Source organism: Geotrypetes seraphini, chromosome 2 (assembly GCF_902459505.1).
Source record: "Geotrypetes seraphini chromosome 2, aGeoSer1.1, whole genome shotgun sequence".
Classification (NCBI taxonomy): Eukaryota; Metazoa; Chordata; class Amphibia; order Gymnophiona; family Dermophiidae; genus Geotrypetes; species Geotrypetes seraphini.
In genome coordinates this window covers 40,215,412-40,237,006 of record NC_047085.1, presented here as the reverse complement: position 1 = coordinate 40,237,006, position 21,595 = coordinate 40,215,412, and the positions used below count along the sequence as shown (strand labels likewise).

Sequence of the window (21,595 nt, the reverse complement as noted above, 5' to 3'; positions counted from 1 at the left end):
CTAAGGTGTACTAACGGTTTTAGCATACTCTAAATTCTGAGCAGCCTTTGTTTGTATACCTAAGGACTGCATGGCACTTACACTAAGAACCCCCTTTGAGAGTTATGATCTTAAATTAACCTTATTGACAATTTACAAGGGCCGAGTGTAACTTTAAACTCCTAAATTTAGAAGCATAAAAAGAAGGTGGCAACAAGGACGGACTTTAGGGGAGAGAAAAGAAGTTAGGAATTTAGCACTGATTTTCAGCATTATGCTTTACTCTAGGCAAATGAATGGCAGGTTTAAGTTTTTAAGGATACATTTTAGGCTCCAAATTAAGATGACCATTCACTGAAAATTTATTTTCCTAAGTGTGGGTGAAAATAGAGCACTTATAGAGGAGCTAAGTATTTTTTTTTTTATTGCTGATTGAAGGCAGCAGACCAAATATTAAAAAAAAATAAAAAATAAAATGATAAGCTCCTAAATTTATGCTTTGTTTTAAGGAGCACTAGTAACCTTGTGAGACTAACATGAGTTTGGTTTATATTTGAGTCAACCTTTTCTTCCTCCTTTTTTTGTGGGGGAAAGGTTACCTTGATTTATATTTGGAGGGGTTTACATTCGAGTATATATGGGAGTCACAAAAGCCATCTTGAGAACATAAATGGCACAGGCAGGAGAGACTTGAGAGCTGGTAGCACTATAGAAAGTAGCAGCAGCAGCAGCTTCTACCCCAATTTCACCATTAGGTAGGCCTGAGGGGAATGGGAGAGTGAGGAAGGATGCACAGCTGCTACTGGCTCTTTTTTGGGGGGGTGAGGAGGGGGAATTCAGTAAGTGTGGTGGTGGTACTCTGACATTTTGGAAGGCAGAACCCAGATTATGACCGTCAGCCTACAGTGCGACTCCTACTGACTAAACTTTGCCTAGGATCCCTTAGTCTGGTGATATGTGTGGTAGGGGCTTGGGGCGTTGAGGCACTCCTGTTTCTGCTCTTTATGTCTGCTCTATTTTCTCTCTGTTTAGTTATCCTTTACTATGTATCAAGACTTTTATGTTTACTTCTGCTTTTTTCCCCTTCTTTGTCTACTATTTATAGGTATTTATACTATTAGTCTCTTTAGCCTTGCATCAATTTGTATACTTTTCATTTGTCTTATAATATGTAATTTTTTTAAATTTACAATAATTATTATTTTAAACTGCTCTGTTGGTGTGGCTGAAGGGCAATATATAAAGACTTGTTGAGGCTGGTAAAATGACTTTCTGTTGTGCAGGAGTTAAGTTATGGAACTCCTTGGTGGTAGAGAATGACACGGTGGCAGTTACCCGCGACTAACCCAGTGGAGCGGTGAATGGCCTTGTCCCCACAGTTAAGGGAGGGAAGGTGCGTGGTTCCCTCCCTCCCTATCTACCTATGGCCAATTCTTCCGGTTGCGTCAGAGGAGAAGCTTCCGCCTACACAAATGCGACTGCAGGTACAGGCAGGCTTTACCGGCTTCAGTAAGTTTCTTTACTAAAGCGCTGCGACGGTAAGGGGGAGGGAGATAGATTTGGCCTTAGGTAGGGATGGAGCCGTGCACAATCGGTGACCGCGCGCCTTCCCTCCCTTAAGTTTCTTTACTAACGCGCCGCGAAGGTAAGGGGGATGGAGGGAGATTCTTGGGTCGCTGAAGGGCGGTGAGGTGGCGAGAGGGAAGGGTTGATGCTGTGGGGATGGAGCAGTAAAGGGGACGGTGATCCGGTGACGGGGACAGATTTTTTCCCTGTGTTATTCTCTACTTGGTGGGTCAGATACGTAATTGCTGTGAAAAGGGCAGGTTTAGAAAATTACTTAAGACGCAGCTATTTGTAGATGCCTTTTTCTAGCTATCTCTAGTAAAATTGATGAACTATCCACGATCTTTAGTATCCAAATTGTGATATCTTTCTGAGGATTGTTTGCATGTTTATTTTATCACATGTCTATTTTATCATGTGTTTATTTTATATTATGTATGTAAACCGCTTAGTTTTAAACGGTATATAAATTTTTTAAATAAATAAAATTTACATTAAACATACAATTAAACAAACCTTGAGGAAGACCATGCTAACAAAAACAGTGGGGGCAGAAGCAAGAGTTTCTACTTACCATTTTTTTCTACTCTGGTCAGAGGTTTGACTCCTGAAAAGACATCAGCGAGTTCCATCATTCTCTCAGAGCCTTCCTTCTTATAGTTTTCCCACTTGGCTTGCTTTTCAGACAGCATTTGTCTGAACATCTGTTTTAAACAGCAGAATTGTATCTTCAGTTACTGCATTTTTAAATCTTTACACACTATGCAAACTGGATGAAGCTATGACCTAAAAAAAAGGTCAGCATTAGGAACGTTTCTATTCTGTAAATCACCTTGGGTTCTTTGAAGGGATGTCTAATGAACAGATTAATAATGTGTTATTTGGAGGAGGGAGGAAAGGTCCTATAGGAAGAGTTAGCAGTCCTTGCACAGCATTTCTATGCAAGTAGAGAAAGGGCTGATCTGGCTAGGTAAATGTAGGCTTGCTGTTACAGCTCATAAATTACCGTATTTTCACGCATATAACGCGCGCGTTATACACGATTTTACAAACCGTGCATAACCATGTGCGTTATACGTGTGAGCGCGTTTTACAATTTTTTTTTTACATTCTGATCCGGCATTCCCCCTGCGAACCGGCATCCTCCCCTCCCCGCTCGCATCACCCCCCCTCCCCCGCGATCCTACATCCCCCCAGCACCGCAAATACAACTCTTACCCGATTGGGCACCGGCACCAGCACCAATGCACAGCATGTGCCAATGCCAGTGCCCGAAGATCCTCCCTCGTTGGTTTGGGCTGGGCTGGGCCGGGCGAGAGAGATCCTCCTTCTTCCTCTGCCGGGCTGGACTAGGCTTTGAGCATTTGCGCATACTCAAAGCCTTCTGGTCTCGCTCTCTCCAAGATAATCTCGGAGAGAGCGAGACCAAAAGGCTTTGAGCATGCGCAAATGCTCAAAGCCTAGTCCAGCCCGGCAGAGGAAGAAGGAGGATCTCTCTCGCACCGCCCGGCCCAGCCCAGCCCAGCCCAAACCAACGAGGGAGGATCTTCGGGCACTGGCACATGCTGTGCATTGGTGCTGGTGCCAGTGCCCAATCGGGTAAGAGTTGTATTTGCGGTGCTGGGGGGATGTAGGATCGTGGGGGAGGGGGGGGTGACGCGAGCAGGGGGGAGGATGCTGGTTCGAAGTAGGCGGGAGGAGGTTTTAGCATGCGCGGTATACGCGTGTGCGCGCTATATTAACATTTTATTACATAAATTTGTGTTCCCCGTGCGCTATACCCGTGTGCGCGTTTTACACGGGTGAGTCTGGCCAGATTTAAGCAATTAGTGACATTCATATCCTACCCTCAGCTTGTGTCTTAGCCAGCCTCCTGTTTTAGGGTTAAACTTTGTCCACAGTGTGATTTTTATGCTGACAAAATTTGCCCAACCACAGGTATTGATTTACAAAGGCAGCATTTATGCAATTAAAATCTGCTTTTAATAGAATAAAATATTATTAAAAGTGTTGCCCCTTCCCAATTCCACCCTTCTTATATATAAACTAAAACCACTTTCTCTTCACTAACCTATTGTAAGCCAACAGAATACACAGGTTTGCCATCCTTTTGTGTTCAGTGCTGATCTGATAGTGGCTTTAGCTATAAGTTACAGAACAATGCTAGAGGCTGGGAGAACATAGGGTTACAGCCCTCTGAGCAATGCAGGACACCGGGAGAAAGTAAATTCAAACCTCCTTCAGGCCTGGTTTGTTTCTTGGGGGCATGATGAGCTCAGGTGGATGGAGGCTTAAAAGCATGGGGGTTTATGCTAAATATAGGAAAGCAGGATTGGGGACACTTATTTACTGGGATTTATTAACTGTCTATATGAAGAGAGAGATTCACCCAAGGCTGTGTGGTACAATTTAAAAGCATAACAGTACAAAAGAAAAGGAATTCAATCCAGCTACAAAGTAGCTCCTATCGTAAGGTACCAGGTGTGTCATGGCCAGCCGCTCGGCCAGTTTTTGCATTAGACAAAACACAATCAAGCAAACAATCACCCCATACAGAGTCCCTGATTCTAAAAAGGAAACAGAAAGAAAACCAACATGCACTCTCCAAGCATACCACACGCCCCCCCTACCCCCAATATCATTAACCCTGAGATTACTGGAGATATTCTGAGAGCAGGACAGTGAGAGACAAAAAGGGAATAGCTCCCTGTCCCCTGGATAACCCGCTGCAGATCTCTCACAGGGAAAAGCACTGTTGCCACAACCAAATATAACGCTGTCATTCAGGGGGTCTGTCTTTTCCCCCTTTCCACCAAGATTTCACATCTGGCAGTCTGCACCATCAGGGAGCGCCATGTAGCGACAGGAGAACTCTCAGCCTCCAGTCATTATTTCAGAATGACTTTAACCATCAATAACAGCAATAAATTTGCAATCATCTGCTCTGGATTATTGCCATGTTGTTGTTCTTGGTTGTGTTATGGTTATATTGCTTGACCCAATAAAGATATTATTTTAAAAAACCCAAACAAAACTATTGCTATTCTACTGTCCATTGATTTTGGCTTTTTGGAAATCAATATAGGGTCAAATAAATTGTTTATTAGAAAATCCGGTAGAAGGATTATTGATTTGATATATTTGATTGAATGTAAGACTGAAAGGCAAGGAGGGATGGGATAAAAAATTTTATCTATTAGTATCATAAATGATAGAATTTCAATGATGTATTTATTGACAAATGTTTAATATATATGTATTTGTTGTAAGATGAAAAATTAATAAAGAATTAAAAAAAAAAGAAAATCCGGTGGCATTATCGTATGATACTGTACTGTTTGGCATGTCAATGAAGGTGAAGAGCCAAATATCCTCTAACAATAATAAGCTTCTACTTATTATGACAGGGGTTGCCATACAACAGATTACGAATAATTGGAAGAATTGGAGTAGATTGAATTATAGTTTCTGATGGAATTCTTTATGTCATATATATAAAATGGAAAGGGTAATAGACACACAGCAGGGGTATTTAAAAAAATTTCAGGATGTTTGGGAGCCTTTAACAAATTATTGTAATGAATGAATACTATTTTCCCCCTTAATTATAAATGTCCAAGGTTGGAGAAATGGGGGGGGGGGGTGTAGATTTTGGTCTTTGTATAAATGTAAGGAACTATGTGGGGACTATTATATGTTTTTCTGTGTTCAAAGATTGTTATTAATTGGGGGGGAAGATAAGTTCTAAACTGGATTATTGCAGAATATTAAGTGTTGTATCTAAGTTAAAAATGTTTTTATTTGCCGATACACTTATTGTAAGTTTGAAAAACGAATAAAGAATTTAAAAACAAAACAAAACAAACCCCCCACTAATAAAGTTAAAAGCATAACAGTAATAAAATGAACAAAATATAAGAATAAATAAAATCAAGGAGATGAACTTGGAAATGGCAAAGTGAAATCTAGTAATAGGACTAACATGAAACAGTATCAGAAAAATACATATCTAACAGCACTGTAAAACAATCATATAACAGAAATATGGTAAAATGATATCATAAGCAGCTGCATGGAAGAACATTCCCAAACAACAGCTATAATACAATTTCAGCATAATACCAATGAAACATTTAATAAGCACACATTAGAACATTCAAAATACATAGATATGATGCTAATACTGTATGTATAAACTAGAAAAATGGAAGTATGGGGCACTCTGAGGAAAAGAGAGGCTGATTTTCCCTCACTTGCAAAAAAAAAAAAAAAATTCAGTGCAGGGAACTGAGGTATGTGAAAGATCAGAGATCACTTTTAAGGGAAAAACCCCTGGAAATACAGAAGTCCACATTAATCGAGAACAATGATTAGCAAAAAAAAAAACAAAAAACAATAGGAAATAAAGGAATTTAACTTAATAATGGCTTTCGGTGCCAGCGATCTATATTTGGCTGGGTAAACCCAGTTGACTAAACTGGTCAAATTTTGCAGGAGAGGCTCCTGTGCTATAAGGGAAACTGGAGATGGCAGTGTTGGGTCCAATAAGAGGACAATGATGGTATGAGAGAGAAGAGGACTGGTGGGAGAAGATGATGGAATCCACAGGGGAAAGGATAAACCTGGTCAAAATGTACCAAACACACAAAATGTAAGGTATAAACAAAGGATTTTCAATACAAAAATAGTCTATTTGACAAAATATAAGGGCCTTTATGTTTTGTCTAATAAATTGTATTTTGTATTGAAAGTCCATTGTCTAAACCCTACTTTTTTGTGTGTTTTGGGAGAAGATGACGATCACAGGACTCTCTTACACCCATAGAACATAGCCAGTCAACCAAGAGAAAGCATAGATAAGCAAGTTGGCACATTACCTCCTTCAGCAGGAACTCAAACTGGGCCGTGTCTAGCAGAAGCTGGAACAGGAACTTGGACTTGTACTTGGAATCGGTCAGGACCTGGTCCTTGACTTGGCGCAGTCGCTTGTTGTTTGGGTCATAGACTGTGAAGAGCACAAGATAAGAATAAGCACCATTTGTCCACATCCTCTGGCAGTGACACAGAAAGAGAGAATCTAAGGGCAGCTGAGAAATGCCCATTTAGCCTCACCTGGTAAAAAGCCACAGAGGTCAGGGCCTGCAGAGTAGGAGGAGGACAGAAAAAGGAGGCTGATGTTTGAAAGGTGTGGGGAAAGGAGAGAGGCACACATTTGTGGGGAGATACACAGAGATAAAGAGGTCAAGACTGAGTGGAGGATCAAAGAAGGTTAGCAACTAGAGGAGAGTGCCGGAAAGGAAGAAGTGAACAGAGGATTATTATTTTTATTCCACATATACAGTACTACAACCCAAATGGGTATGCATTGCTCCATTATATAATACTAAACATTTTATGCATCTCAACAGCATGGTGGTTTGCATTTATTCTATAAGAAAAAACACACATAACCCCTCACCCTGCTAGTTCAACTTACTGCCTCACCCAACTCATACTTTATTAAGTAACTTTCTGTTATTTATCCAGAGGTGTCAACACACCTTTATCAGGTCCTCTATTTCCATCTCTGCTCCCCCATACCCCCAACCCTTTTAACCTCTATTTCTCTGCAACCATATTACATTACATTAGTATTTATAGATTGCTAATATGACCCAAAAGGAGTTCAATGTGATTTACAATTTAGAAGAGCCTGGGATTGCATTATTTCTCTAGGGTTCATGACACATATAACTTGGTTTGTGTTCATGTAGGTGTCTGATTATAGAATATGGTTTGGAGAGAAGATTGGCTATATCTGGTGTTGTTGTCTTGATATTACGGGTTCTGGTGTTGTTGTCTTGATATTAGGGTTTCATTTCCTGGTTTGTAGGGAGCTTGATCATCTATCGAGATAGGAGAGGTGATTTGTGTCTTGTTTGGTTTCTGTTGGTCATAGCCTGTTTTTATTTTTTTTTTTTGGGGGGGGGGAAGTAAGGAATTTTCCAAATAGATAGATTTTTAGGCCTTTATGAATGTTTTGGTAGGAATGGGTGTTCCTTATTTCATACTTCTTCCAGGTCAACTGAAGCGTACCAATCAGCCTCCCAAGGCTGTGAAATAATTGTTATTTATCCTAGTCAAAATTCTTATCCAGCTAGACCAGGGGTGGGCAACTCTGGTTGAGGGCCAGAATCCAGTCGGGTTTTCAGGATTTCCCCAATGAATATGCATTGAAAGCAATGCATGCAAACAGATCTCATGCATATTCATTGGGGGAAATCGTGAAAACTTGACTGGATTCCGGCCCTCGAGGACTTGAGTTGCCCACCTCTGAGCTAGACAATCTCCCACTTCCATGCTGCAGCTATTTCTACCTTTGCTGCAATAATGCATTGTTTTATCAATCTCCCGTCCTGGTTTTTGATCCTGTAGTTTTCCCAGCAGCAGAAATTATCTTTGGATCTCCCGGTATCTAGACTCTTATAAGACAATGTTCATAAATTGGTTGTAATTCCCTCATAAGTCTGCACTTCCTATTATGCCCACCACAAATAGAAAAATGTATCCTGCTTCCCATATTTACACCCTACCAACACCTGCCTGACCTTGGTTTATATAACATGTGTAGTTGTACACATTGCATATTTTATAAATTGGGAAGGCCTCACCTGAGTCTGCAGTGTGAAGCATCAGCCAGCGGATTGTAACATTGCAGTCTCGTAAGCAGTTCAACAACTTGGGAATATTGTCCAAGATAAACTCCTCTCTTAGGAAGCCCTCTTTCAGGAACTGCTGTACTTGGGGGTATAGGTGATCCATGAGAGTTGCATATCTATTAGCCTTTATAATTAAAATAAAATAAAATCCATTAGTTCTGAATAGCTGATACAGAACTGTAGGAGTGGCATTCATGTTCAATAAAATGTGAAGGCCTGTTTCATACAGAACCTTGGAGATCAGAATTGAATGTCCAGATTGGGACAAGCTCAGTTCTGTCAATATTTTACAAAGAGCTCTGCCAAACATGGAGCCTCTTGTAAAATACACATAAGGACACACAGGAATACACATGTACTTGCCAACATGCACAGTAGGAGAAGCCATTTTAAGTGTGGAGGAGTAGCCTAGTAGTTAGAATACCAGGTTGACAACTAGAGAAACCGAGTTTAAATCCTATTGCTGCTCTTTGGGATCTTGGACATGTCACTTAACCTCCTACTGCTTCACATATAAACTTCTGTAAGGTATATGATAATCGGGAAAATACATAGGGGCAAATACAATGTATCTAAACGCAATTCACCTTGATCTATTACTGAAAAAGGTGTGAACTAAATCCAAATAAATAATTTAAGTACAGATGTGGGGAAAATGAGCAGCACAAGGGAAACTGGAGATGGCAGTGTAGTGTCCAATTAGAGGTGAAGGATAATGATGGAATGAAAGAGGACTGGTGGAAAAAGAAGATGGAAAGGAACCCACAGGGGAAAGGATAAACCTATGGTCAAAATGAACCAAAAACACAAAAAGTAGGGTATAAAAAATGGACTCTCACTGTAAAACTTGGACTTCCAAAAAGCTTTCGACAAGGTTCCACATGAAAGCAAATAGAATGCTTGGTATAATCAAGAAGGGTATTGCGACCAGAACGAAGAAGTTATCTTGCCGTTGTATCAGGCGATGGTGCGTCCGCATCTGGAGTACTGCGTCCAATACTGGTCACCGTACCTTGAGAAGGATATGGCGTTACTCGAAAGGGTTCAAAGGAGAGCAACACGTCTGATAAAAGGTATGGAAAACCTTTCATACGCTGAGAGATTGGAGAAATTGGGTCTCTTTTCTCTGGAGAAGAGGAGACTTAGAGGGGATATGATAGAAACTTACAAGATCATGAAGGGCATAGAGAAAGTGGAGAGAGACAGATTCTTCAAACTTTCAAAAAATAAAAGAACAAGAGGGCATTCGGAAAAGTTGAAAGGGGACAGATTCAAAACGAATGCTAGGAAGTTTTTCTTTACCCAATGTGTGGTGGACACCTGGAATGCGCTTCCAGAGGACATAATAGGGCAGAGTACGGTAACGGGGGTTTAAGAAAGGATTGGACAATTTCTCGCTGGAGAAGGGGATAGAGGGGTATAGATAGAGGATTACTACACAGGTCCAGGACTTGTTGGGCCACCGCAAGAGCGGACTGCTGGGCACGATGGACCTCAGGTCTGACCCAGCAGAAGCATTGCTTATGTTCTTATGAAAGACTTCTCGGGAAACAACATAGCCATGGAATAGAGGAAGATATACAAAGATGGATAGGCAAATGGCTGGAGAACAGATAGCAGAGAGTGGGCATAAATGGGAAGTTCTCGGACTGGGAGAAAGTGATTAGCGGTGTGCCCCAGGGCTCAGTACTTGGGCCCATCTTATTTAATATTTTCATCAATGACCAAGAAGAAGGAACATCCAGCGAGATCATCAAGTTTGCAGACGACACAAAGCTATGCCGGACAATCAGATCGCAGGATAGCGAGGAACTCCAGAGTGACTTGTGTCAGTTAGAGAAATGGGCAGAGAAATGGCAGATGAAGTTTAATGTGGAAAAGTGCAAAGTAATGCATTTAGGCAGAAAGAACAAGAACACGAGTATAGAATGTCAGGTGCAATTCTGGGTAAGAGCGAACAAGAAAAGGACCTGGGTGTACTGATAGATAGGACCCTGAAACCGTCGGCACAATGCGCGGCAGAAGCAAAGAAAGCAAATAGAATGTTAGGCATGATAAAAAATGGAATCACAAGTAGATCGGAGAAAGTTATAATGCTGCTTTATAGAGCGATGGTCAGACCACACTTGGAATACTGTGTCCAACATTGGTCTCCCAACCTTAAGAAGGATATAAAACTGCTGGAGAGGGTGCAGAGATGAGCAACGAAGCTAGTAAAAGATATGGAGAAACTGGAATACGAGGAATGACTTAAGAGACTGGGATTGTTCTCCCTTGAGAAAAGGAGACTGCGAGGGGATATGATCGAGACCTTCAAAATACTGAAAGGAATCGACAAAATAGAGCAGGAAGAAAAATTATTTACAATGTCCAATGTGACACGGACAAGAGGACACGGACTGAAGCTGAGGGGGGACAAGTCCAGGACAAATATCAGGAAGTTCTGCTTCATGCAACGAGTGGTGGACACCTGGAATGCTCTCCCAGAGGAGGTTATTGCGGAATCGATCTTTCAAGGATTTAAAAGCAAACTAGACGCACATCTCCTTACAAGAGGCATAGAGGGATATGGGTGACTAAAATTACGCCAGGTGTACACCTGGCTGGGCCTCCGCGTGTGTGGATCGCCGAACTTGATGGACCGAATGTCTGATCCAGATGGCAGTTCTTATGTTCTTTAAGTCATATATGTTGCTATTTCCACATCATATTCTTCAGTCAGCCATTGTACAGACACACCAGGATCAGGCTTCTTCAGTACATCAACTTTTTGTGCTGCTGATAGAGATAAACACTTTCTTTTCTGCTTCTCACTGCTCTGAGTGGAACCTGTATCTCTCTTTGCCATTTTCCAGCCCTCCAACCTTTTCTGCTTCTCACTGCCACCCTTGAATCTGCAGCTTTCCACTTTCCAGCTCTCCGACCTGAATTGCGCAGAGATCAGGAGAAATGCATGCACCTGCGTTGGTTTCAGCGTGTGCTACATTGGGGAAATTAACTTCTTCTAGTTCATGTCAAATTTCAGTTTTCAGAGCTTTACGGTTTTCACAATTTTGCATAAAGGATCTTGTACTTGTACTCCCCTAATTGCTCATATAAAGTCCTAGTTGACTCAAGCACATTTCAAAAATCTGTGCATACTACCTAAGCTGGTGCAAAACACCAAAATTTCAAGGGGTCATGGTTTGGGTAGACCAAAAACTGACTTATGTATTCCCCATCAAAAATTAGTTGATACTATCATTTAAAGATATTTATAACTATATGTGTACTCTTTAGTGCATAACTTAACTTCTGATCATACTAAGGGACCATCTTCATTCTCTAACATGAATTTCACAAGGATCTTAAAAATTGATTATAAAACGTGCTATCAAAACATTAAAAAGAAAATTCTTATAATAGAACTTAGGCTTTGAAAGTTAATTTTAAAACATGCTAGCAGATAATAATAAGAAAAGTATTTTAAAAGCATACACAGTGAATTTATGTAATTTCATCACTAGCATGGTTTGAGAAGTCTTCCAAAAATTAAAAGACTTCAAACCAACATCTAAGGAAACCAAAATCGACAGTGCCGCATTTCATAAAAAATAATATGGGTAAAACAAAGTTAAAAACACTCAAAGTAAACCAATGGTCTAAGTCCTCAAACTTGTAAATTCAAATAAAGAAAAAAGGACTTATGGAAAATAATTATGATCAAACTATCCTCGTTGTAATCTCTCAAACAAAGTTAATATATCTGTGTATACTTGCTACCAGTTCCTGCAATGAAGAGTACTGTACGAGTAGTCTTGACAAATCTATTGAGTTGCATGTCTGGCAGAGCTTCGAGTCTCATTGGCAATCACGAAAAAATTCTCAGTATATACGTGACTTCCGTTTTCCTCTGATTATCTTATGACGTTGTTGCTGTCAATAGTAACCGTCCTCTCAGGAACTGAATATAGGCTTGTCGAACAAGCTGCTTCCAACAGCATTAAGCCTAACTCACACTTCTGATCCATGTACAAAACAGACAGTAAGTAGGAAACCATTAATTGCAAACACGGAAAAGTTCAGCTGATCCCTATACCATGTGTCTGCAATCAATCCACCTCCTCTTCATAACTGTCACATGACTCCGTTGCAGCTATTTAGCAGTAATCCAATCAGCGTAAACACGAAAAGTTTAGTCAATCACAGTGTTATGCGTCTGTCAATCGTTCACCCCTTTCCAAAGGAATCATATGATCTTTTATCCTTTTATCTTCTATGTATTTCTGATGATTTGTATTGTATTTTTTTCACTGATTGTCCAGTACTTCTCATTGCAAACTGCTTCGAACTATTATGGCTTTGGCGGTATACAAGAACAAATTATTATTATTATAGAAGACAGAGATGGTATGTATGATTGAGAAATTCAACTACCCCAAATGTACAATAACACACAAGAAGGAAATGTTTCAGTGGGGAAATTCAAGGCAAGAGATCAGGACATGAGACTTAAGCAGGTGACCTGAAGAGCATATTTCTTCATGAAGAGACTGGTGGATACGTGGAACATCATCCTGGTAGAGGTAATAAGGCAGTAATGCAGCCTGGGAGATAAGCACAAAGGATCCTTAGTTGTGAAGGGAAAACTAGAGAAAACAATGGTCTATGGTAATGAGTTTCCACAGTCCTCAAGAACCACCAGGCCAGTCTGGTTTTCAGGAAACCAATTTTTTTTTTTTTTTTAAATAATCTTTATTCATTTTTAAAAACACTTTCAACAAGTGAAAATAGAGATAATTAAACATTGCACACTTTAAACATCACTTAATATATTACAGGATAAATACAGATCAAATACCCTCCCCCCACTCACCTTATTCTCTATCATTAAGATATCTATAAAATTTTATCTTAGTTTCCAAAATACACTATACATTTGTAAAAATATATATTACACATATATAACCATTCAGACTTATTTATCAACCCTCAAAAATACTACCCTTCCCCCCAATTACCATCCTTAAAAATAATCAATTAAAAAAACCTTATATTCCTCCTCCCCGGATGTGCATTTTATCTAACAACAAAAAACATAACTATAATAATTCTACAAAAGACGTCAATGGACCCCAAATTAATTTAAAATTTGTAATATTCCCTATCAAATCAGCTCTCATTTTCTCATATCTATAGATTAGACATAGACTTGCCCACCAGAATGTAGAGTTGAGACGATCCCAGTTTTTTCAGTTCCTTGTAATCATTTGTATAGCTGAACTTGTCATAATTAAAAAAAGACGTCTTTTATATTTGTCTAGGGGATCTTTGATATGCAAAATTGTACCACAAATTACTACTTCATAAATTAAAGGAATCTCAGATTCTAAAATATTATTAATATGTCCCCAAATTGATTTCCAAAAAAATCAGTATCTTAGGGCAATAAAACAGCAAATGATCTAATGTTCCTATGTCTAGGTGACCCATAATGAATATGCACAATAAGAGAGCTGCAAAAAAAACACACAAAAAAAAAAAAACCTGACTCCATTAATGCAAACCTCACGTATATTCAATGTGGCTATCCTAAAAAACCAGACTGGTCAGGCAGTCCCCGATGTGTGGGTTGAGAACCACTGGTCTACGACACTGCACTGACAAGCAGACTGGATTGACTTTGTGCAGAACTGCCAAGTTACCCATTTCTGGGTGGGAGACTTTTTTTGGCCAGTCCCAGTTTTGAATTTACCTCCTAAAAGCAAGTGGTATATATACTCCCTGATTCTACCTACTGAAATCAATGATGCAAGTCCTATAATGTGTCAGGATAGAGTTGCCTGAAATCTAGGACTGGCTTAAAATCTCCCCTCTTAGAGTCACCCATATTCCAGATCTGGCTGTAGCTGTTTTGGGCAAGTCTGGCATTTACAGGATCACCACAAAGTATTTACTACCTGATCCTTGATGTTTTGCAGATCCAATGTGTAATTCAGAGCAGTCTTGGCAGCTTTGTAGGGTTCCCAGGACTCTGCCAGGTTTACTGTGATCCCCATATAGATACTGATAACCTAAGAAAGGATTAAAAAAAAAAATGCATACTGTCCTCTGCCAGTGTAACAACAGGAATCCCATGTCAGTATTACTACAACAAGCTAATTTTCTCAAAGTTTTTGGTTCAAATGTTCATTCATTTATTTAAACAAACTTATACACCATAAGCTGTACATAATAATAAAAATAATAATCACATTTGCTATACCATTACTGCATTAGGCAGATCTAAAAGAAGAGTTCAACAAAGAAATAAAAGAATGCCAATGTGTAGATAGGAAAGTAAAGATTACAGTTGTTCAGTATACAGAGAAGAGTAGAATGTTAATTGATTCAGTATACAAAATGGGGTAAGAGAAGAAGCTTGTGGATAATGATTCTGATTGCAGTGGGAATCCACATTAGAGAATGACACGGTGGTTGTTACCCGCTGCGAGTAGCCACGGGTAACCCGCCGAAATGGGGAAGAAAAAATAGTGGTCTCTGCGGGGATGGGGACAAGGCCATTCACCGCCCCATAGAGCGCTGAATGGACTTGTCTCCGCAGTGATCAAGGATCGCGCGGTCCCCACCCGCCCGATCGCAGTGTTCCGCCATCTCCCTCCCTCCACCTCACCTTTGATGTAGAGCAGGGCCGGCAAGATGGACAGGCGCAAAAAAAAAAAAAAAAGCCTCCTTCCTTTTCCCCTCTTACCGCCATGCTGCAGCTACTAAAGCCGACAGGAAGTCTTTCCGACGTCAATTCTGACGTCGGAGAGGACGTTCTGGGCCAGCCGAAGGGAGACTGTAGGAGCTGTGCCTAGTCCTGAGCACATGGTAGAACAGTCCTGAGCACATGGCAGAACAGTGAGCGGAGCAGAGAGTGTGCTAACAGGAAGGAGCGGAGAGAGGAGCAGAGAAGGCGGTGCTAGCAGGGGAAGAGCGAGAGCTAACTCAGCCCACCCCCAACGTCACCAGCCAAACTCCCCCCATAAAAGGGGACGAGCCAATGGCGCACAGCCGTTCGGCGCACGGCGAAGGCGAGCGGTAAAGGCGCTTGCCTTAGCGAGAGCACCTTTGCGAAGAGCCTTAAGAAGAGCCTAATCTTTACCCTATTCTTTAAACTTTATTCTAAACTTTCACCCTAACCCACAGGCAGAAACCCTCTCAAATACCCTAATCTTTCAAACTCTCTCTGATCTTTCAATCTCTCACTCTGACCCACAGACAGATATTTCTTCTAACTCTCTAACTTACTCACTATCAGGCAGACCTCAGCTACAACTTGGTTATGGCAAGGAGAACAAGAAGCGCCATGTCTGCAATCAAGACCAACTATCCGGTAACTGGGGGGACCCAGGGGGCGACCACGGTATGCGTGCAGAAGGAGGAGGACCCAGGACTGTGGATAGAGGTCTCCGTGCAGACCGAGATCATCCCCCTCCCCCCGTGTTCTCCACAGTCTCTACACAGACAGAGGAGGTCGACCAGCTAGACGGAGACATCATGCAGGAACTTAGGAGTCTCAGGGAGGAGGTGAAACGCCTGAGAAGCATCCGAGAGGATGAGGCCTACATTGACGGAGTCGTCCAGGAGCTGTCCCAAATCACCGAGCTGGCCCAAGACATGTCCTCCCTCGAGACACCCAAATCACCAGCTTTGAAACCAACAATTGGGGTACAGGAGATGGCTGGAGACGCTGACTCCTGGCAGCTGGTGACCTCCTCCACGGGCAAACACCGGAGATCCCACCCCCCTCTTTCAATCTCTTCACCATCTTCTTCTTTTTCTCACCAACAGGGCAGCTTTACATCCACCCCACAACTCACCCTGAGGAACAGATTCCAGATCCTACAGGTAGAAGATGTCAACAAGGAGCAGGAGGATGCCGACAAGGAGCAGGAGGTAGTCCAGCGCATGGCTCCAACTCCGGGGACAACTGATCGGCTCCCCCCAAAGAAGCGCAGAGTAATAGTCATTGGGGACTCTATGCTGAGGGGCACCGAGGGACCAATCTGCAGACTGGATATGCAGTCAAGGGAGGTTTGCTGTCTGCCTGGAGCCAGGGTCCGAGATGTCACCGCCTGTCTTGATAGGCTTTTCAAGCCCCAAGATCACTTCCCCATGGTCTTCATCCACATTGGCACAAACGACACTGCTAAGAACACCCCGGAGAACATAACTAGAGACTTTGGAGCCCTGGGTGAGAGGCTAAAGCAGACAGGAGCGCAGGTGGTCTTCTCCTCGATCCTCCCAGTTAGAGGCAAAGGAAGTGCCAGGGATGATCGTATACTGAGGACTAACGAGTGGCTTCAAGGATGGTGCCGGGAAATGAACTTCAGATTCCTGAACCATGGAGAGGCGTTGCAAGGACTTCAGGGACCAGACAGACTCCATCTGATCAGCAGGGGTAAGCACGTCTTTGGATACCGACTAGCCCACCTGCTTCGTAGGGCTTTAAACTAGGTAAGTCGGGGGAGGGTACCCACTCAGATACAAGTGAGGTAAGGAACGATCCTGACGAGGTGAGTCGAAATTCTGATTCTAAGTCCAAAGTAAGTGCCCCCATTGCAAACAATTCTCTAGGAGTCACACTACCCCAGGTGGGAAACTCCCCACAGGGACTTAGCAATCACGGGGTATGGAGGGATATGTATGTTAATGCACACAGTTTAGGCAATAAGATTCTAGAATCAGAGACCGAAATAATGAATGCCGACCTTGACGTGGTAGCAATATCCGAAACTTGGTTCACAGACTCTCATGGGTGGGATATGGCTATACCGGGATACAACTTATTTCGTCAGGACAGAGAGGGAAAGTCAGGAAGAGGGGTGGCACTATACATTAAAGAAGACATCAAAACTACCAGAATCACAGATGTCAAGTACACCGGGGAATCCCTCTGGGCGAACCTGGCCAGAGGCAGGGAAAAATGCCTGTATCTTGGTGTAGTATATAGACCTCCAAGACAACTGGAAGACAAAGACTCCGAATTAATTGAAGACATAGAAAATATCACTCTACGGAGAGACGCTGTTCTGCTAGGGGACTTCAACATGCCTGACGCAGATTGAAACTCATACTCAGCAACAACCAGCGGTAGCAGGAGACTGTTAACATCCATAAAGGGAGCACGATTCAAACAAATGGTATTGGAACCCACTAGGGCCCAGGCGATCCTGGACCTGGTACTCACCAACGGAGATAGCGTCTCGAAGGTCTCGGTAGGAGATACGCTAGCCTCCAGCGACCACAACATGGTGTGGTTCTACCTCAGGAAAGGTTTCCCTAGATCAAACACGAAAACAAAAGTACTCAACTTCCGAGGCACTGACTTCGAACGCATGGGAAATTTCGTCCACCGGACACTGCAGAACCAAACTACGACCAATGATGTGGAAGCAATGTGATCATCCCTAAAATCTACCATACATGAAGCGACAAGCCTCTACATTAAATCAGTACACAAACGGCGGAGAAACAACAAACCCCAATGGTACTCTGCAGAAATCTCGCACCTCGTCAAGGAGAAGAAAAAAGCATTTATTTCCTACAAACGAACGGAGTCTAGGGAAGCTAAACTAGAACATAGGGCGAGGTCTGCAGTGGTCAAAACGGCAGTCAGGGAGGCCAAACTTCGAGTGGAAGAGACTCTGGCAAAGAACATGAAGAAAGGGGACAAATCCTTCTTCAGGTATATTAGTGATAGGAAAAAGAACACAGACGGGATAGTACGCCTTAGAAAGCCAGATGGGAATTGCAAAGAATCAGATTCCGATAAAGCAGAACTACTGAATGAATACTTCTGCTCGGTCTTCACCTGCGAGGCACCGGGGCACGGTCCGCAGTTGCAGGCAAGGCCCAGCGTGGAAGACCCGTTTCAGAATTTTGAGTTCACACCTGGCGACGTCTACTACGAACTGGCAAGACTCAAGGTGAACAAAGCCTTGGGACTGGACAATCTACACCCCAGGGTGCTCAGTGAGCTGCGTGATGTCCTGGCAGAACCGCTATCAGGACTCTTCAATCTCTCCCTAAGTTCAGGGAGAGTCCCCATAGACTGGAAAACAGCTAACGTCGTTCCACTGCACAAAAAGGGTTGCAGGGCAGAGGCTGCAAACTACAGACCGGTGAGTCTCACATCAATAGTATGCAAACTCATGGAAACACTAATCAAACGTAAATTAGACGATATCTTGGATGAGGAGAATCTACGGGATCCTAGTCAACACGGATTCACCAAGGGTAGGTCCTGCCAATCCAATCTCATCAGCTTCTTTGACTGGGTAACAAAACAGTTAGACTTGGGAGAATCTGTGGACGTCGTATATCTAGACTTCAGCAAAGCTTTTGATAGTGTCCCGCATCGCAGGCTGTTGAGCAAGATGAAATCAATGGGGCTGGGAGAAACACTAACTACATGGGTCAATGACTGGCTGAGTGACAGACTTCAGAGGGTGGTAGTTAACGGTACCCTCTCTAAAACATCGGAGGTGACCAGTGGAGTACCGCAGGGCTCAGTCTTGGGCCCGCTCCTTTTCAACATATTCATAGGTGACCTAACTCAGGGGCTTCAAGGTAAGTAACGTTATTTGCTGACGACGCCAAACTATGCAATATAGTGAGAGATGGCAATTCACCCGATAGTATGACACAGGACCTACATTTGTTGGAGCTTTGGTCCTCGACCTGGCAGCTAGGCTTCAACGCTAAGAAATGCAGCAGAAATCCGTGCAGAACTTACACCTTGAATGGTGAGACCTTAGCTAGAACTTCAACAGAACGAGACTTGGGAGTGATCATCAGCGCAGACATGAAAACTGCTGATCATGTGGAGAAGGCTTCATCTAATGCAAGACAGTTGCTAGGTTGCATCTGCAGGAGTTTCGTCAGCTGGAAGCCTGAAGTCATAATGCCATTATACAGAACCATGGTGAGGCCTCATTTGGAATACTGTGTGCAATTCTGGAGGCCACACTACTGAAAAGATGTGCTGAGAGTAGAGTCGGTGCAACGGATGGCCACCAGGATGGTCTCGGGGCTCAAGGATCTATCATACGAGGAAAGGCTGAAAAATTTGCGGCTGTACTCACTCAAGGAACGTAGGGAGAGAGGAGACATGATCGAGACGTTTAAGTATATTACCGGCCGTATCGAGATGGAAGAAGAGATTCTCTTTCTCAAAGGACCCTCAGCCACAAGAGGGCATCCGCTCAAACTCAGGAGCGGGAAATTTCATGGCGACACCAGGAAATATTTCTTCACCGAGAGAGTGGTTGATCCTTGGAACGAGCTCCTGGTGCAGGTGATCGAGGCAAACAGCGTGCAAGAATTTAAGAGCAAATGGGATGCCCATGTGGGAACCCTTAGAGGGTTAAGCCAAGGGAACCTGTCACCGGGAGTGGGATCCCTAGGATAGTAGACTTGGGGGTGGGTCAGTAGAGTGGGCAGACCTGATGGGCTATGGCCCTTATCTGCCGACATCTTCTATGTTTCTATGTAAAGACATGGGAAGGAGGTACCGGGGGCACTAAGGACATAGGAAGGAAAGAGGGAGGGAATAGAAAGGGACAATTCTTGGGCCCGAGTGCAGAAAGAAAGAAATGAAAGAACGGATACACAGATAGAAGGAAACGCAACCAGAGACTCATGAAATCACCAGACAGCAAAGGTAGGAAAAATTATTTTATTTTCAATTTAGTGATCAAAACGTGTCAGTTTTGAAAATTTATATCTGCTGTCTATATTTTGCACTATATTTGTCTATTTTTCTATAGTTACTGAGGTGACCGAGCTTGCGGAGATAGAGCGGAAACAGGGTTTTTAAATTTTAGTCCTAGTAGTTTGCCGGTCCACAAAATAATTCTTTTATTTCTGCCGGTCCACGGGTGTAAAAAGGTTGAAAAACACTAATGTAGAGTATGCCGGCTTTCTTTTTCGCCCAGTTGCACACGCATCTGCTCGAGTTGATCAATCTTCTCTTCTCCTGTAACTTCCTGTTTCCAGTTGCATCAGAGGAGAATATTGAACAAATGAGCAGCTGCGCTTGCGGCTGGGCGAAAAAGAAAGCCGGCATACTCTACATCTAAGGTGAGGTGGAGGGAGGGAGATGGCGGAACGCTGCAATCGGTCGAGTGTCTGCTGTTTTTGTATCTCTGCCTGCCTGCGCTCATTTCCAGATCCTCCTGTTGCTCATTGTACTGTAACATCTGCATGATTATGTGCTCAGGTTGGCATTTTTAGTGTGCACAATTGACCTGATTTGAGCTATAGGTGAACATGGGGGACACGTCATTGCAAGTAGAGAATGACACGGGGAAAAAATCTGTCCCCGTCACCGCCCCGTCACCGGCCCACCATCCTCTGCACCGCCCCGTCACCGCCGTTTCCTTCACCGCCCCGTCACCGTCATCCCTTTCACCGCCCCGTCACCACCACTGCCATCCCATTCACCGCCCCGTCACCGTCCCCGCTGCATCCATATAAGCCTTAGTACTGTAATATTTAGCTTATTCCTTTCTTATAAATCAAAGTTCCTGCTGCTGAACTAGAGAAAGAGATGTTCAGCTGGCAGGGCTTTGTTTATAAATTTTTATCAACACAACTAATATACTATTTTATCCTAAAGCAAAAAATAAATAAATAAATATAATTTTTTTTTCTACCTTTGTTGTCTGGTTTCTGCTTTCCACATCTTCTCATTGAATTCCTTCTATCCACTGTGTGTCTTCTCTCTGCGTCTTCCATTTGCTGTTACTGTGCCTCTCCCTTCACCCCCCCCCAAATTGGTCTAGCACCCATCTTCTTCCCTCCGCTCCCTCATAGTCTGGCATCTGTCTTCTTCCCATTCTGTCTTCCACATTTCCCTTCAGGGTCTGTTCCTCTCCACCCTCCTTCAATGTCTGTCCTATTCCTTTCCACCACCACCCTTCCCTCCCTCCTTTACCATCTATTCCTTTCTACTACCCTTCAGCTCCTCTCGCGTGGCCTATCTATCTACCTTCCTCCCTCTTACTTTCATGGCACGTTACAATGTAATTTGTGCAAGCCACTGGAGCCTGCGAGCTCGATCCCTGTCCCATCCCCACAAACCATCTCGCTTCTATGCTCCTATTTTCCCCATTTCTAATATCTCCCCTATGTATCTGCCATTGCCCCCCCTGTGTCCATATACCATCCCCATGGCATGTCCCCTTTATGTCTCTGTCCCTATGCTCCATGCACATAATTTTCCCTCTTTCTGTTACCTTCCTGTGTCCAGATTTCCCCTATCTTCCTCTTCCATACCAGTGTGTCTCTTCTTTTCAACCCCATCTAGCATTTTTCCCTCTTTC

At 42.9% G+C, this 21,595-nt stretch overlaps 1 protein-coding gene across 9 annotated transcripts in view; it reads right to left on the bottom strand.

Annotated features, from left to right (window-relative positions):
- WASHC5 (WASH complex subunit 5) overlaps positions 1–21,595 on the bottom strand; it is a 169,393-nt gene that overhangs the window by 101,404 nt on the left and 46,394 nt on the right. For all 9 annotated transcript variants that reach the window (XM_033932989.1, XM_033932997.1, XM_033932998.1 and 6 more), the window contains 4 exons: positions 14,183–14,296; positions 8,196–8,367; positions 6,423–6,550; positions 2,120–2,249 (listed from right to left, as the gene is read on the bottom strand). In XM_033932989.1, the coding sequence (XP_033788880.1) occupies positions 2,120–2,249; positions 6,423–6,550; positions 8,196–8,367; positions 14,183–14,296 (544 nt within the window). The remainder of the gene's footprint in view (positions 1–2,119; positions 2,250–6,422; positions 6,551–8,195; positions 8,368–14,182; positions 14,297–21,595) is intronic.